General features: G+C 43.2%; 1 protein-coding gene across 8 annotated transcripts in view; it reads left to right on the forward strand.

Annotated features, from left to right (window-relative positions):
• LOC116980466 (mucosal pentraxin-like) overlaps positions 1 to 18,476 on the forward strand; it is a 63,181-nt gene that overhangs the window by 4,506 nt on the left and 40,199 nt on the right. For 3 of the 8 annotated variants that reach the window (XM_033032721.1, XM_033032720.1, XM_033032723.1), the window contains exons 2-5: positions 1,225 to 1,334; positions 4,203 to 4,853; positions 8,637 to 8,672; positions 12,525 to 12,569. In XM_033032721.1, coding sequence (XP_032888612.1) covers positions 1,226 to 1,334; positions 4,203 to 4,853; positions 8,637 to 8,672; positions 12,525 to 12,569 — 841 coding nt within the window. In that variant the 5' untranslated portion in view covers position 1,225. The remainder of the gene's footprint in view (positions 1 to 1,224; positions 1,335 to 4,202; positions 4,854 to 8,636; positions 8,673 to 12,524; positions 12,570 to 18,476) is intronic. The other 5 variants (XM_033032722.1, XM_033032724.1, XM_033032725.1 and 2 more) reach the window with 3 other exon arrangements.

Consider the following 18,476-nt stretch of genomic DNA (forward strand, 5'->3'; position numbering starts at 1 on the left):
TCTCAGTCACTTTATTCTCTCGGGTTACAATGCCATATGAACAATTGATTTACTTATTGCCCGGTAATCTGACACCTCCACTTTATATTAATTTCAGGTTATTTTTTCCCCATGGTTTCTCATTCAACAAATATACTAACACCATATTGTGACTGAATAGATACTCTCAATGCCACAGCCCTCTGCCCCCATACGTCTATAATTTTACTTTAAATTTAACGAGAATAATATTTGTATTGTACACTGTATGGCAGTGTTTGAAATATACTGTTCTCCAGGGCATGGTTCCCTCAATATAAATGCAATAGACGTGCACTGTGAGACATACACATGAAACATTTGCAAATTTTACAAATATATTTGAAATAAAAAAAATTAGAATATTTCTCCATTCCTGCGTGTTTCCAAAACGAATCTCTTTGCATCCAATTCCCTTTGCTCAATCATTTGTGCTGCAGTTTCAAAGGGACCTTTGGTATGGAATACCCTCCACAAATGTTTTTATGTTTTAATGTTAAACTTCTTCTTTAATGTTATGTTGTTTTTTTATTAGTGTGCTGCAAGGACATCTGAATTTCCCCTGAAAAGGGGATTACTAAAGTATTTATTATTATTATTATTATTATTATTATTATTATAAATGGTACGGTGGCACAGCAGTGGAGTTGCTGCCTTACAGCGCTTACAGTGCCAGAGACCGGAGTTCGATCCTGGCTACGGGTGCTTGCCTGTCTGTAGTTTGTACGTTTTCCCCGTGACCGCGTGGGTTTTCTCCGAGAACTTTGGTTTCCTCCCACACTCCAAAGACGTTCAGGTTTGTAGGTTAATTGGCTTGGTATAAAACTATAAATTGTCCCTAGTGTGTGTAGATTAGTGTTCGTGTGCGGGGATCGATGGTCAGTGCGGACTCGGTGGGCGAAAGAGCCTGTTTGCACGCTGTATCTCTAAACTAAACTAAACTAAACTAAACCTGTCTTAATATCACCCTCCACTCTTCTCCCTGGCACTACTACCCTGCTCTCCTTCCCCATCATCACTTCCTATTCCATATATGTCTTCCTTAGAAATTCATAGGACAGTGGTGCAGAATTTCTACCTGTGAAATCTTTTCATTCATTTTCCCAGATATAAGGTATAATAAAATGTCAGTGGCTATGTGCATTGATATAAATATCAGCTTGCTATAGGTTTTTGATTATTTATATTCATTTTGCTTTCTTTCAGAATGGCTCTCCAAAGATGGCAGTGTTGCATTTCAATCATTTGGATGCTTCCTAAAGCTCGTATTTCATTCTTCCCTGCAATCTTATTTATCCTTTTCTCTCTACTCCAAGGTAAGAATCAAAATTGGTGAACCATAACAATTGTCCACCTTAGTCATCCAGTTTCTGTCAAAGCAGCTCAAATGCCAGCTTCAGAACTGTTTTGTTACATTCAACAATGAGATACAACCACTTCCAAATGTCACATATTATAGCCTTCTTTCCAAATTCTCAAAATTTGAGTGTAAATGTTAAAAGTTTGAAGCTGGGATTAACGTCAACCTTGGAAAAGTTACCTCAAATTAAATCAAATTAAATCGATCAATTTTGATTAGTATAGCCGGATAAATGAGCAAGAATCCCACTGTATGCAGGTGGGAAGTGGAGTGGGAATCCCACGGTCTGGCGGTGGGAGTGGAACAGGAATTTTACTGTCTGCTGTGGAAAGTGTAGTAGGAATCCCACTGTCAGGTGGAGGGAATGGAGCAGAAATCCCATTGTCTTCTGCTGGTAGTGGAGCAGGAATGGCACAGGAATGGCACAGGAATTCCCCTCTCTGCTGTTGGGAAATGCAGCAGGAATCCTACAATCTGGCAGTGGGTTTAGAATAGGAATTCTACTGTCTGCGGTGGGAGGTGGAGCAGGAATGAAAATAACCTCTTGCGCGGAATTATTTTGCTGCAAGATCCATTGTGGGAGTGAAGCAGGGAGCATATTTCCTTGTGGTGTGGGGGGTGTGACAGCCATAACCTGCAGCTTTCTGATGTAGCTGGAGCAGGAATCTCCCTTCCTTTCAGTGGGGGTGGAAGTAGTTTCGCTGGTTCTGTTCATTAACTGAGAACCTGACTGCTGCGTGGTGATAATGGGGGTAGAGTTCAGATGCCTTTGGTTGAGGGTGTGGCAGTGACTTTGCAGTTTCTTGTAGGTGGGCAAGACATGCATTGGTGATAGGAAGGAGTATCCGCCACAGGGGTATCTAGAATGCTTACACAATCGGGAACAACATTGCACCATACACTATACCATGGTCGTCGTCGAACCACATTAAAATTATCGTTATTAGGAAACTTAATATTTTTACCCTGAGAATTTGCTCCCCTATTTTGAAACAACTAATCCTCGTGCATTGCATTTCCTCCAGAACAAGTGAATGTTACTCACACACAAGGCCAGGCTCTATGTTACACCAGGTTATTTCAATGGTCTTCGCCTCACACTGCGCCCACCACAAACATTTTGATCAAAGGGTTGGAGGACATACGTCAGTGAGGCAGAGTATGGGTCCTCCCTTTCTCAGAGAAATGGAGCAAAAGCACAGTGTCACTGCCGATAGCCCTTTGTGGGTTGTTGGAGGGAAAAGCAACCATTGGGTTTTCCTGATCTAAGTGTCCCAGGACCCCACTTGTTTCACACAGTTGGGAGTGCTCCGTTGTAATTTGTGACATCATATGTTTTTGATTTAAAAGACTTCAAAATATTTAGAGCATAGCACCGAACAGAATGTGTGATGTTTCACTTCCTCCCGGTTAATTTTGCAATATGAGCAATGTCATACCAAGCATTCGAATGGTACAATTAGGGAGTATTTCAGCGTTTTCATCCACACCCTTTGGGCTGACAGTAAACGATCTATCATTGCTATTGTTTGAGTCAAATTGCCTGAAGCTAGTTGTCATAGTCACAGAGCAAGTGTAACAAACAGAATAGAATAGGAAGATGCTGTAATTGGAATGTGAAAAAAAAAGACTGATGAGGTAAATCTGAAATTTAAAAAAATGGAAATTTCCAGAACCAGCCAGTGAGTCAGGTAGCATCAATGGAGAGAGAGAGAGAAGAGTTACCCATTAGATGAATAACAACGAAGGGCCAATCTCTGGGTTGTACTCCCTTTACTTAATGAGTTACTGCTTTTCCCGGACTTGACCTTGTAACCTTTTTAACCAGTTTCAGTGGACCTGCTGAGGGAACAGGGTGGACGGGGAGAGTACGGTGGAGAGTGGGGGGTGTAGACCGATAATTTCATCCATGTGAGCTACATTCAGTGGAGGCCAATTTGGGCTAAAGCAATTGACGGAGAACTCCCAACCAGGAAGTAGTATTTTGTATGGGATTTGCAACTAACATTCCAGCAGGAGAGCACACAAATTTCCTTAAACATTTCACACCCTTCCTGTAACGTTGAACATGTTTGTGAGAGGTAGAGCAGGTTTGGGAAATCTTTGCTATCCCTCCCCTAATTCCTGTTGCAGTTGTAACACCTACTGTAGCTCAACTGGGATTAATAACTTCCCAACCCAGCATGGTTCTGAACATACTTCTGGACAGAGGTATTATACTGGACAGTAGGTATCACACATACCTACCTGATCTCCTGGTTGCTCAACACTTTAATTCCCCATCCCATTCCCACACTGACCTTTCTGTCCTGGGCCTCCTCCATTGTCAGAGTGAGGCCCAGTGCAAATTGGAGGAACAGCACCTCGTATTTCGCTTGGGTAACTTGAACCCCAGTGGTATGAACATTGACTTCTCTAATTTCAAGTAGCCCTTGCTTTCCCTCTCTCACCACCCCCTCCCCTTTCCCAGTTCTCCTACCAGCCTTACTGTCTCTAACTACATTTTATCTCTGTACCGCCCACTCCCCTGACATCAGTGTGAAGAAGGGTCTCGACCCGAAACATCAGCCATTCCTTCTCTCCAGAGACGCTGCTTGACCCGCTGAGCTACTCCAGCATTTTGTTCCTATCAGTGGTATTATTCATTGATATCTATAGTTATTCCCAAACGAAGGCAAGGCTTCTTATTGTCAGAGGTAACAGCATCAACAATTAACACTTGTAAGCTAGATCAAAGAGAATGAAATGTTGGTAGGATTTTTACTGCTGAACATTCTGACATACTTCTTTGATCTCCATTTTAAATTGCATTTTTATCTTCCAGTTCCTTCAGCTACACCCACTAGCCTTAAAGGTCAAAAGGCAGTTTTCCGACATTCCAACATAACCAATGAATATGGGACCTTGTCACCAGGAACGAAGATCCCTTCTCTTCAGGCCTTTACACTATGCGTTGACATCAGGCTAAAAGAGATGAGTGCCAATGGAGTGGCAGTATTCACCTACAACACAGACAAACAGACTAAACCTTCCTCACTCAAGCATGAACTTAGCATCATGGTGGAAAGTAAACACATAGTCATCTGGTTGTTCCGTAAGAGTATCAGCGTGGAGAAAATCCTTCCCTTACACACATGGCATTCTTTATGTTTAACGTGGAATTCTCAAAGACATACCGCTCGGATCTACGTGAACGGAACATTGGAGGGTGATAAAAAAACGGGTAAGAAAATACTTGGCCAAAACGGGAGCCTGGTGCTTGGGAGGAGGCACAGACGTTTGGCAGATCGGCTGCAGGTGGACCTCGAGATGGCATTTGTTGGAGAATTGTACTTGTTCAGATTATGGGACCATGAAAAATCTAGTCAGTCTATAGCTAATCTGAACTGTGAAGACGGGAACATCATCACCTGGGACAGACAGCAGTGGGCCTTCAACGGAACAATCTTGGAAGATGACACCACATTGGCCTGCTGTAAGTATCGCTGCATCCATTAAATGGGCAGATTAAGGGGTAATCCTTGTAACCTTTCAATAGGCTGAACAAAAGACAACCTGTAGCTTTCAGCGCAAAAATAGTAACTAAGAGGAGGTGAGAGAAATGTTATTACACTTATCTCTGTTGAGTCTACGTCTTAACCCTCATTTAGATGCCATATTTATTCCTTACAGTAATCTTTGACAATAAACAACTGAAACCTTTTAAAATATGAAATGATACCTTTCACTCATGACTGGGCCTGTAAACCAGGCAATCACAGCTTGTTCAAATGGTCCAGAGGTAGACAGATAGCATGCCTTGCCTGGCAGGTAGGTGCTCAGTGGTTATTTAAGCATATTTTTATGGTCTGGCTGTATATTTATAATTTGCATCAAGGATATCTTTCTGTAGTTCAGACATTATGTATGGTGCATAATTGCCTCTTGAAGTAGCCAGTAAAAGGTGTTTGGAAATCTCCTGTGTGGTGACTGTCTGCTGATTATTATGAGAATGAAAGATTTTTATTGGGAAGATATTCAATGGAGAAGAAGCAAGGGTAAGAACATGTAGTTGATTACTAAGCTCTTCATAAAGCTCTCCATGGCCTATGGATGGATCTTTCTCATATCTGTTTCCACTTTATTTCGCTTTCAGTTTTCTTTTTACATATGTCCAGGTGCCATTCATATATACTTAAGGTAATCTATATTACTAAAACTCTGTTCTTGACCGGTTTTGGCTTTCTGTGCTGCGGTTTCCGAGAGTACGCCGCCACCTACGGCCGTCATTTTTGGCCACCTCGCTCAGAGACCCCCTCCGCCGTGTGTGTGCCGAGGATTTTTCCCGTCGATGAAAAGTGACAGAGATATTAATGTTTTTACAACATTCCCCATTCTCTCTGCTGCCCCTGCTGGAGGGAGGGGGATGGACTATAAAACCAGGAAGTGTTGTACCTCAATCAGTCTCTGCAAGTGGTGTGCCTCAATCAGTCTCTGCAAGTGGTGTGCCTCAATCAGAGCTTTGAATGACACTGAACTAATGTCTACAGCACTGTGAGTACCCTTAATTTGGTTTGTAAATAAAAATATGGTTAGAGGTAAAAAAGCACTGCCTGCAAATGGTTGTTTGGGTTTGGGTTGAAGTAAAAAGGCACTCTCTCCTCCCCCCCTCGCTCTCCTCTCCCCCCCTCCCTCTCCTCCCCCCCTCCCTCTACTCTCGCCGTCCCTCTCCTCTCCCCCCCTCCCTCCTCTCCCCCCCTCCCTTCTCCCCCACCTCCCCCCTCCCTCCTCCCTCCTCCCCTCTCCTCCTCCTCCCCTCTCCTCCTCCTCCCCTCTCCTCCTCCTCCCCCCCCCTTTCTCCTCCCCCCCCCCTTTCTCCTCCCCCCCTTTTCTCCTCCCCCCATTTCTCCGCCCCCCCTTTCTCCTCCCCCCCTTTCTCCTCCCCCCCTTTCTCCTCCCCCCCTTTCTCCTCCCCCCCTTTCTCCTCCCCCCTTTCTCCTCCCCCCCACCTCTCCTTCCCCCCTCTCCTTCCCCCCCTCTCCTTCCCCCCTCTCCTCCTCACCCTCTCTCCTCACCCTCTCTCCTCACCCTCTCTCCTCCCCCCACCTCTCCTCCCCCCACCTCTCCTCCCCCCACCTCTCCTCCCCCTCTCTCTCTCTCCCCTCTTTTTCTCCCCATCCTCCCCTCCATCCCCTCCCCCACGTCCCTCCCCTCCACACACCCCTACCCACTCCCTGCTCCCCACCTCTCCCTCCCCTCTCCTCCTCTCCTCCTCCCCCCCTTTCTCCTCCTCCCCCCCTTTCTCCTCCTCCCCCCTTTCTCCTCCTCCCCCCTCTCCTCACCCCCCCTCTCCTCCACCCCCTCTCCTCCACCCCCCTCTCCTCCCCCCCTCTCCTCCCCCCCCCCCTCTCCCCCCCCCCCTCCCCTCCCCCCCTCTCCTCCCCCCCCTCTCCTCCCCCCCCTCTCCTCCCCCCCCTCTCCTCCCCCCCCTCTCCTCCCCCCCCTCTCCTCCCCCCCCCTCTCCTCCCCCCCTCTCCTCCCCCCCTCTCCTCCCCCCCCTCTCCTCCCCCCCCTCTCCTCCCCCCCTCTCCTCCCCCCCTCTCCTCCCCCCCTCTCCTCCCCCCCTCTCCTCCCCCCCTCTCCTCCCCCCCTCTCCTCCCCCCTCTCCTCCCCCCCTCTCCTCCCCCCTCTCCTCCCCCCCTCTCCTCCCCCCCTCTCCTCCCCCCCTCTCCTCCCCCCCTCTCCTCCCCCCCTCTCCTCCCCCTCTCCCTCCCCCCTCTCCCTCCCCCCCTCTCCCTCCCCCCTCTCCTCCCCCCCCCCTCTCCCCTCTCCCCTCTCCCCTCAACCCCTCTCTCCCACTCCCCCTCTCCCCTCTCCCCCTCTCTCTCACCCCTCGCCCCCTCTCTCTCTCCCCCTCTCTCTCTCTCTCCCCCCCCTCTCTCTCTCCCCCCCCTCGCTCTCTCTCTCCCCCCCTCTCTCCTCTCCCCCCTCTCTCTCTCTCCCCCCCTCTCTCTCTCCCCCTCTCTGTCTCTCCCCCCCTCTCTCTCCTCCCCCCTCTCTCTCTCCCCCCTCTCTCTCTCTCTCCCCCCCCCCTCACTCTCTCTCTCTCTCTCTCTCTGTGTCCCTCTCTCTCTCCCCCCCCTCTCTCTCTCTCTCCCCCTCTCTCTCTCTCTCTCTCCCTCTCTCTCTCTCTCTCTCTCTCCTCCTCCTCCCCTCCATTAGCGCGAGTGCAGGAGGGGGGGGGTAGTTAGTGTGTGTGACGCTGCATGCCGCCTCCCCCCCCCCACAACCGCACGTTGGGGGTACAGACCCAACGGGTCTGCATTTGGTCTAGTAATGTTTAAAAATGCATTATTCTCAAATGTTGGCCCTTTGCTTCAAAAAAGCTGCTTTGCTTTATCAGTATACCTTTCTAGATTTGAATTTTTACTGTGCGATATACATAATAATATAATAATAATAATAATATATTTTATTGTTATTGCACATCAGTGCAACGAGATTTAGTATGCAGCTTCCAACCGATGTAAAAGAAAAGTAAAATAAATAAATAAGCTGTGTGACGTGACCATCCGAGGGAGACAGTCCAGGGGGGGGGTGGGGGGCACTCAGCAGGGCCAGTTCAGAGCCGCTATAGCTCTGGGAATAAAGCTGTTTCTGAGTCTGGAGGTTCGGGCGTAGAAGGCCTTGTAACGTCTGCCGGAGGGAAGTAGTTCGAACAGTCCGTTACAAGAGTGTGAGGAGTCTTTATGGATGCTGACGGCCTTCCTGAGGCACCGTGTGTGGTAGACGCCCTCCAAGGCTGGTAGCTGTGTCCCAATAATCCTCTGCGCTCTGTGGACGACGTGCTGAAGAGCTCTCCTCTCCGCCTCCGTGCAGCTGAGATACCACACAGAGATGCCATACGTTAATATGCTCTCTGTGGTGCAGCGGTAGAACGTTGTCAGCAGCTGTTGGGGCAGACCAGTCTTTTTTAATGTCCTCAGGAAGAACAGTCGTTGCTGTGCCTTCTTGACCAGCGCAGCAGTGTTGGTGGACCATGTAAGGTCCTCTGAAATGTGAGTGCCCAGAGGACCTGCCTGTATGCCTGGTTCTCATTAGGAATGCATCAACTTTTAAAAATGTTTTGTAAAATAAACTTTCACTGTGATTTTGCTGGTTCAGAAGTGCAACCTATGTCCAAGTGGTTAATATACGTAGTGCAGTTCTTCTTTTGAACGTTTCCCAGTGTGTGCTTATTTAGGTGAAACCAAATATTGATGAAATTCTGATCTTTTAGGTGAAAATTGTTTCAAATTGCGTTTCAAACATTCAGGTAAGGAGGAACGATTACATCTATTGTGGGAGCTTTCTAAGTTTAACTTTTCTCAATCACCCATAAAGGTCTTGTGCAAAGATATGTTAGTGGCCAGTCCAGTAAGAACAGCAATGAAACAATTAATAACTTTGAAAGTTTCCTTTACATTGTTAACTAGATCAGAAGAAAGTGAAGAATTCCCAGCCCAGCCCTCAACTAAGACCAACTGTGAGAATCAAATTATGCAAAAATATTATACCATAGTTTTTAATGTTTCATGTATAAAGTCAGTATCTGCGCATTAGGTAAGATTTTGTTCAAATATCTACACAGCTCAAACTGTGTTCCTTGTCTGAGAACACGTCATATTGTCCCCACTTCTTTCTCCTGGAACCTGCTTTTAATATTCCCAACAATCTTGAAATAGACAGCAAATGGCCATTTAATGCATTTGCTTGTCATCTCTTGCCTCAACAAGATCTCAGTTCAAAAATAAAGAATTCAAATTAAAGCTCAGTCTTTCTTTTTTTATTAATTACCCTTCTCTTTCCACACCATTCCCTTGTCCTCAACAAAACATTCTGGAGGACTGAAAGTTGAACACACATCTATAAATGTTCAAAATCTTGCACCTCTGCATATTTAGTTCCTTTGTTCAAACATCTCATTTTGAAACAATGCGATGATACAATGTCCTCATACTAGTACCTGTAATAACCTTCAAAGGCAATGATTATTAGCCGGAATAAATCAAATGTTCCTTCTCGACTCCTCTCCCTTATTGTAACTGATTGCCAGTCACGAGTATATTCCAACTATAACATAATGTCTTCTTCTGCCATTGTCACCATCTAAAATTTCAAGTCTAGCTTCTTCACTGTCTAAGCCCTGCTTGCGACTGCAGACATCCAGATCGGACTATCCCACCCATCGTGAATGATTTCCCACTGAGGCTTTTCCCTGGGGGCATCAAAGCCATCCACCCAGTAATTGATGGTTACTTGGCCTTGATGTCTACCCTTGATCTACAACTTTAGGCTGTGCACGCCATACGCAAGAAGAAGAAGACTGTCAAAGAGAGATAGAAGAAAACTGTAAAAACAATCAGAAAGATATAATAGCAGTACACAAAAAGGAAGTTCATTTTATTAAAGTAATTTTCACCAGTTTCATCTGTAGTGAGAGACTGTGCCATTGGTGGCTTGTTTACCTGGCCCGTACTGGAGTTACCCATCAATGCCTTTCCCTCCCACCATCTCCAACTTGCCCCATCATTCCCATGTATTTCAATCCAAAAATTCAGTCATCCCTTTCGACTGAGACTCAACCAAAGATCAAGAACACGGATTTTAGCCTCTCATCTTCTAGTGCAGCACAGCGCATGATAAGATTCATAAACAAGTCAAGCTTTGCAGAAAATCTTTAAAGGGTCTTGATTTCCACCAGTGTACTGGGGGAGAATAATAGTGGCTCCAAGTCCAGGTGCATCATTGATTTGTGTCTTCATTTCAGAAACATCTAGGAATGCTGTCAAAATCCCACTTGGAATTGACGTCATGTGTGGAGTGCTTGTACCTGGGTTTGGAGCAACATATTAGGAAGAAGCACCCCAGTTACTGCTGCCTGCCAACTCTTGGGGCCACAATGACATTTCATTTTGATGTTGTTGATGAATCCTTTACCATTGGCTTTAAAAACAGAAACGTTTTTGTAATTAATTCTCAAGATGTGGGCATTGCTGGCAATACTGGCATTCATCACCCATCCCAATTGTTCCTGAAGGGTTGGTGGTGGGTCTATTGTTGGTGTGATATTCTTTGTACCGGTTTCATGCAACAGAATAGCTTACTTCAAACAAATTGTTGTGGGATTAGAATGACACCTAGTACAAACTGAATGGAGAGGGTTGTTTCCTTCCTCTCGGGGGAGGGGGTTAAAGAAACAGTCGAATAATTTAACAGCTTTAATTTCACACTTTTTGATATCAGTCATTATTTCAAAAAATGAATTCAAATTCTTAAATTGTGGTGTTGGCTTTTGAATTTGTGTGCTGATAAATCCTATTCATTTAATTATTGTTCTGATAAAATATATTAAATTTTCTAATTTGTTTTGTATGTGTGGTCGATAAAAGTAGATTTATTAGCAGAATACTTCTCCGATTGAAATTATTGCACATTATATATACTATCTTAATAACAGTAGTCCTGAATAACTTATTTTGTTAGTGGCTACTTTTGGGAATAGATTATGTTAGATTTTCGTGATAGTAAGATTGGAATAAAAATTATAGATTGAGGTTTAAATTGTGCCAATAGATCTTACTGAGGAAGATAATTGGGCATTAGGTGGACAAGAGATTGTGAATCTAATACGTAGTCTTTTTCATTCACCCTTTTTCATAAACCCTTTTTCATTCTAATCATTCTGGGCACTTCAAAGTGAATAATCCATCTTGCTCATACACTAATTCACTGTACTGTGGTACTGCAAATAAAGTTTATCATTTAGTTTTTTTTTCAACTGAAATTGAGTTATGTTTGGAAAACATTATTACTACTTCAAACAAGAATAACTTGCAGCTCAAAGTGAAACTGAGTAACAAACAGTTTTAGTTTTAGAAAAATCCAAGCATCCACAGGTGCATTTGTTCCGAAAAAATGGCTGTAAAGGAAAATTGTTGTTGTTAACTGCAAAACTAGTACAAAGAAGGAACAAAAATACAATGCTGCCCCACCTCTGGATAAAGGAACAGAGCTCAGGGGGAAAGCCCATATATCTGGAGCACCAAATTGAATTCTCTCCATCCACCCACCATGGTCAAAGACAGCAGTTTATTCACAAGTGGTTCCACCCTCTGACAGTGCCAATATGTAAGCCTTCCTGGTGAATGTCGTTGACTCGTAGGAGCAAAGAGGTCCTTCTGCAGTTGTATAGAGCCCTAGTGAGACCACACCTGGCGTATTGTGTGCAGTTTTGGTCCACTAATTTGAGGAAGGACATTCTTGCTATTGTGGGAGTGCAGCGTAGGTTCACCAGGTAAATTCCCGGGATGGCGGGACTGTCATATGCTGAGAGAATGGAGCAGCGCAGCATGCACACTCTGGAGTTTAGAAGGATGAGAGGGAATCTCATTGAAACATATAAGATTATTAAGGGTTTGGACAGGCTAGAGACTGGAAACATGTTCCCGATGTTGGGGGAGTCCAGAACCAGGGGCCACAGTTTAAGAATAAGGGAAAAGCCATTTAGAACGGAGATGAGGAAACACTTTTTCACCCAGAGAGTTGTGAGTCTGTGGAATTCTCTGCCACAGAGGGCAGTGGAGGCCAGTTCTCTGGATACTTTCAAGAGAGAGCTAGATAGGGCTCTTAAAGATAGCGGAGTCAGCAGATATGGGGAGAAGGCAGAAACGGGGTACTGATTGGGGATGATCAGCCATGATCACATTGAATGGCGGTGCTGGCTCGAAGGGCCGAAATGTCTACTCCTGCAAAACTCACTTTCAGCTTAATGACGAGGGGCCTGGGTCTACTCGTACCTCAGAGTGTGATTCAGGTTTATTGACTCCTCCCATTTACCACATTAGAGATCATTGCTGACCTCCCCTGGTTTGTACATCTCATTCCCATCAAACCTGCTAGAGGTGATTTCCCCCACCCAGTTAGTGAGCTCCCAGTTAGTGAGTTTATCCATACGTAAGCATTGGAGTATCTCAAAACACCATCTTCAATGGGATAGGGTTAGAATGAGACTGTTCTTCCAATCCAGGTTTGGACAATAGCTTAAGTGGCAAATTATATATGAAGCATGAATGATATTTATTATCGTATACCACAAGTCCATCTAATGTTCGTTAATGTTGCATAGCAGAATATGAACACCACGGTGCAAGAATCTCACGGAGATTGCTTGGTAAGTAATTAAAAGTTATCAAACAATCCTAAAAATTAATTGTTTGATATCATATATTTCAAAAGTTTCATTGCCTTGTGATTAATCCACTTAATTTACATGCTCCATTCTTTAATGATCGAATAAATTAACCAAAAATAAAGGTCCTATTCACCTGATGAACCTGGAATATTTGTGTGTCAGACTATAAACTGGCCTATAAATAATCTATGGTCCTGACTAGAATGTTGATTGAAAGATCAGAAACTTTACCTTATCCTCTTTGATTCTTAAAAGAAACGCAAGGTTATGCGTCGAATTATACGCTTAATTAATAACTCGTAATGAGATTGCAATTGTTTACTCGTGGCTTTGTGCCAATGAATAAAATGAACCGGAAACCTGGATATTTAATGAATTGATTACCCAATAATTCAATTGGCTTTTTCTTGCACTGAAAATATAACTATCATGTACTTGGTGAAACAATTCATTCTTTAATTATGCAGCACACAGATCTAATTTAGTTACAAGTAAATAAAATGATGCGACCCCAAACTATTCACAGAAGAAGGTACACAAAATTGCTGGGGAAACTCAGCGGGTGCAGCAGCATCTATGGAGCGAAGGAAATAGGCGACGTTTCGGGCCGAAACCCTTCTTCAGACTCAAGTCAAGTCAATTCAGACTTCAAACTTCGCACGCCAGTCTGAAGAAGGGTTTCGGCCCGAAACGTCGCCTATTTCCTTCGCTCCATAGATGCTGCTGCACCCGCTGAGTTTCCCCAGCAATTTTGTGTACCTTCGATATTCCAGCATCTGCAGTTCCCTTTTGAACACTATTCACAGAAGAATCTTGTTAGTATTTATTCGCCATCCTTCTATCGTTCAATGGAATTGGGTAAGCAAAGAAACATAGAAACATAGAGAATAGGTGCAGGAGGAGGCCATTCGGCTCTTCAAGCCAGCACCGCCATTCATTGTGATCATGGCTGATCGTCCCCAATCAATAACCCGTGCCTGCCTTCTCCCCCTTGATTCCACTAGCCCATAGAGCTCTATCTAACTCTCTTTTCAATCCACCTAGTGATTTGGCCTCCACTGCCCTCTGTGGCAGGGAATTCCACAAATTCACTACTCTCTGGGTGAAAAAGTTTTTTCTCACCTCAGTCTTAAATGGCCTTCCCTTTATTCTAAGACTGTGGCCCCTGGTTCTGGACTCGCTAAACATTGGGAACATATTTCCTGCATCTAGCTTGACCAGTCCTTTTATAATTTTATATGTTTCTATAAGATCCCCCCCTTATCCTTCTAAACTCCAGTGAATACAAGTCTAGTCTTTTCAATCTTTCCTCGTATGACAGTCCTGCCATCCCAGGGATCAATCTCGTGAACCTACTTTAATCACAAGGATGTCTTTCTTCAAATTAGGAGACCAAAACTGTACACAATGCTGCAGATGTGATCTCACCAGAGCCGTATACAACTGCAGAAGAACCTCTTTACTCCTATACAGAAATTATCTTGTTATGAAGGGCAACATTCCAATAGCTTTCTTCACTGCCTGCTGTACCTGCACGCCAACTTTCAGTGACTGGTGTACAAGGACACCCAGGTCTCGCTGTACCTCCCCCTTACCTGACCTAACCCCATTAAGATAATAATCTGCCCCCTTGTTTTTTTTTTATTTTTATTTTATTTTTATTTTATTTTATTTTTTATTTTAATATATTTTTTTATTAAAGGTAATCAATTACAATGCTTCAAACAACTTTATATCAAATTAATTCAATTTGCATTAAGTAAAACACTAGTAATACTTATCTACTATTTTTTTAGAAATAATGATAGAGAAAGAAGGATGTCCTTCCTCAAATTAGGAGACCAAAACTGTACACAATACTCCAGATGTGGTCTCACCAGAGCCCTATACAACTGCAGAAGAACCTCTTTACTCCTATACTGAAATCCTCTTGTTATGAAAGCCAACATTCCATTAGCTTTCTTCACTGCCTGCTGTACCTGGAAGCCAACTTTCAGTGACCGGTGTACAAGGACGCCCAGGTCTCACTGCACCTCCTCCTTACCTAACCTAACCCCATTAAGAAAATAATATGCCCCCTTGTTTTTGCCGCCAAAGTGGATAACCTCACATTTACCTATATTATACTGCATCTGCCACGCATCTGCCCATTCACTCAACCTGTCCAGGTCACCCTACAACCTCCTAACATCCTCTTCACAGTTCACACTGCCACCCAGCTTTGTGTCATCCGCAAACTTACTCGTGTTGCTCCTAATTCCCTCTTCCAAATCATTAATATATATGGTAAACAGTTGCGGCCCCAACACCGAGCCTTGCGGCACTCCAGTCGCCACTGCCTGCCATTCTGAAAAGGACACGTTCGCTCCTACTCTTTGCTTCCTGTTGGCCAACCAATTTTCTATCCACGTCAACACCCTACTCCCAATACCATGTGCTCTAATTTTAGTCACCAGTCTCCCGTGCGGGACCTTATCAAATGCTTTCTGAAAGTCTAGATACACTACATCGACTGGCTCCCCTTCATCCATTTTACTTGTCACATCCTCAAAAAATTCCAGAAGATTAGTCAAGCATGATTTTCCTTTCATAAATCCATGCTGACGGACTAATCCTTTTACTGCTATCCAAATGCCCCATTATTACCTCTTTAATAATTGACTCCAGCATATTACTCACCACCGAAGTCAGGCTAACTGGTCTGTAATTCCCCGTTTTCTCTCTCGCTCCTTTCTTGAAAAGTGGGATAACATTAGCTATCCTCCAATCCACAGGAACTGATCTTGAATCTATTGAACATTGGAAAATGATCACCAATGCGTCCACTATTTCTAGAGCCACCTCCCTGAGGACCCTGGGATGCAGACCATCAGGCCCAGGGGATTTATCATCTTTCAGTCCCATTAGACTACCCAATACTATTTCTCGTCTAATGACAATTTCTTTCAGTTCCTCTACCCCCTTAGATTATCTGTCCTCCAGTACACCTGGGAGATTGTTTGTATCTTCCTTAGTGAAGACAGATCTGAAGTACCTGTTCAACTATTCTTCCATTTCCTTGTTCCCCATAATAATTTCACCCGTGTCTGCCTTCAAGGGACAAGCATTTGACTTTGCTATTCTTTTTCCATTAACATATCTAAAGAAGCTCGTACTTCATCTTTTCAGCCCGTATTGCCCGTTTTGTTTCCTTCTGTTGTCCTATGAAAGTTTCCCAATCCTCTGACTTCCGGCTACTCTTTGCTGTGTTATACATCTTTTCTTTTAGTTTTATTCTATCACTTCTCTTGTCAGCCACAGTTGCCTCCTACTCCCCTTAGAATCTTTCTTCCTTTTTGGAATGAAATGATCCTGCCTCTTCCGGATTATGCCCAGAAATTCCTGCCATTGCTGTTCCACCGTCATTCCTGCTAGGATCCCTTTCCAGTCTAGCTTGGCCAGCTCCTCCCTCATGCCTTAATAGTCCCCTTTGTTCAACTGAGTCATTACACACTTGAGATTACTGGGACATATTTTATTGCTGCATAGTACAGATAACTAAGGCAGATCAGAGAGAAATCTATCAGTTTCCACACGGAGAACTATATTTCTTTATACACCAAATTGTTCCCTTCCAATTTGACAATTCCAATTGTTCCAACATTTGTTGTGTTCTGTGAACTTGAAATCATCCATGTCTGAGCTTCCTTATTTTTAACTTGCTCCAATTCCTGCCAGCCAACAGCTCCACGCTTACTGACCCATGCTTGCTAATGGTTAAACAATTTAAAAACTGTCATCCTCGTTTCCAAAACCCTCCATTGCTTCACCCCCCCCCCCCCCCCCACCTTCTCTCCCCAGGCACTGCACCTCTCAAGATATTTTCATTCTGATTCTGACTTCTCCAAAGTTCATGAATTATTCTCTACACCACCAGTGGCTTTGTCTTTAGCTATCAAAGAATGTGCTCTGGAATTCTTTCCCTGCACCTTGTTATCTCTTTTCCCTTTCAAATCATTCTTTAAAGATCAACTTGACAGTTCACTCTAAATGTTTGTATGATAACATTTTTGTGATGGATCTTGGAAGGTTATACCACGTGAAAAGTATTCCACAATGAAAAGCCATTGTGGTGTGCCTACATCAAAGATATATGTCAAAGTTAAAACTTCAGTTAAAACTTGATCATACAACAATTGTCGAATCCTGTTAGTATATCCGCAGAAATCCGTGCAGTTGCTCATTCCAAGCTTGCATCCATTAGTAATGCTTCCTGTCTCAAGTGCTCTAGGGATCATCTTTCTCATCTATAACTAATAGAGATTTCTAGCTCTGTTACTCTAGTCCCACATTAAATGGTAATTACTTGTGGCAATTTACAGCAATTTTATTACAATTTATTTCTTTATTTGAGCACTTTGCAAATTAAAAGTCAAGAAATGCATTCCTCACAATTCAATATATTGGAAAGCTTATTGCTTATTCTACTCTAAGTATAATTATTCATGTTCAGTATATCTTCTTAAAACAGTCCAAAAATTCTCTGATAATAAATAATAACTGGCACCTGTCCAAATCATATTTCAACAGACTGTAAGTATGGCGACTTAATTAAATGATACACCATCAAGCAAAGATTCAGTCCAATCCATTGTTCTAGACTCTTAAGGTTGCAAACTTTGACATTAAAATGTATCTTTAGCTGCCAGAGCTGTTCTTTAATAAACTATAAAGGCTACAAACATCAAATATTTTTTAGCCTATCTGACCAAAAAATAATGTTCTTTTGAAGTAATGTGGGAACATGTGAAACATATATGTCTACCTCTCTCAGAGAAATGGTTCTTTGCATGTCCATCTTCTATGGATTATTCACACGAACAATTGTATCAGATATACCATGCATTACGTTTGTCCCCTCATGAGCTCTTTCAGTGTAGCCTTCACTTTTACCTTCTAGAAATCAGCTCTCCATTTTAAAAAAGACTTCATTTAATGTCTAGGCTTCAACTCTCTGTGTAGGTATATTCCCAGTTGATTTGGGAATGGCCTTTGCAAATTCTTTGCTTGTGTGCTATTAGGATGTGCATCTGATTCCACGTTGATTCCACTTGTTCTCTTTGCTTGTGCAGTGCTGATTCATTTTATTTTCAGTTAATGTATTAATGGATTGAGTTTCAAGACAACAATTGGATTGTGTGGCAAGTGTATTTTTCGTGATAGCTTATATTAATCACTCCATTGCACAAATATTGTACGAGGCCACTAGCTCAAGTGAGGTATGAGGTGAATTGAAGTATACCCGGTAAGTTAATTTCTCGAGTTAACAATATACTGCATTGTGTTACGCTGACTGCAATGCTACAAATAATATTGCCTGTACCCAGTGGAATGCTATTGTCAATCAAGAGAGCATATTTGAGGCACTGTTTTTGAGAAGTCTAAATTCAACTGTACATTTAAAAGGAAGATATGTGGGGTTGCAGATTGAATACTGTGGGCTAGAAATATATTCATGCAACTCTTCAAAAATTTAATGGTGTGTCATTGAAAATCAGATGAATCCAGAGTGCAGCAATTTTGCACACATTTCTCAGTTAGCATTATTTGAGAAAGTCATCCACCTTTCTAGCATCATTATCATTTTCATTTTCCTTGTCATCTTTTGCCAGTATCAAGCTCGTACAAATAATATAAGCAGCAACAAGCAAAATTGATCTGTAGTGAAAATTTCGATGTCATTGATCTCAAAAACAACATTTTGTATCTGTTCACTTGACAGTCAGCATTTACAAATCCAGTTTCTGCTGAAACCATGTGATTTAAGGAACTAATACTAAAACTGATGTATTTGTCCTGATGGAGATCTGTGACTTTTCAGAACATCAGATGTAATCTCATCTATGC

Source organism: Amblyraja radiata, chromosome 14 (assembly GCF_010909765.2).
Source record: "Amblyraja radiata isolate CabotCenter1 chromosome 14, sAmbRad1.1.pri, whole genome shotgun sequence".
Taxonomy (NCBI): Eukaryota; Metazoa; Chordata; class Chondrichthyes; order Rajiformes; family Rajidae; genus Amblyraja; species Amblyraja radiata.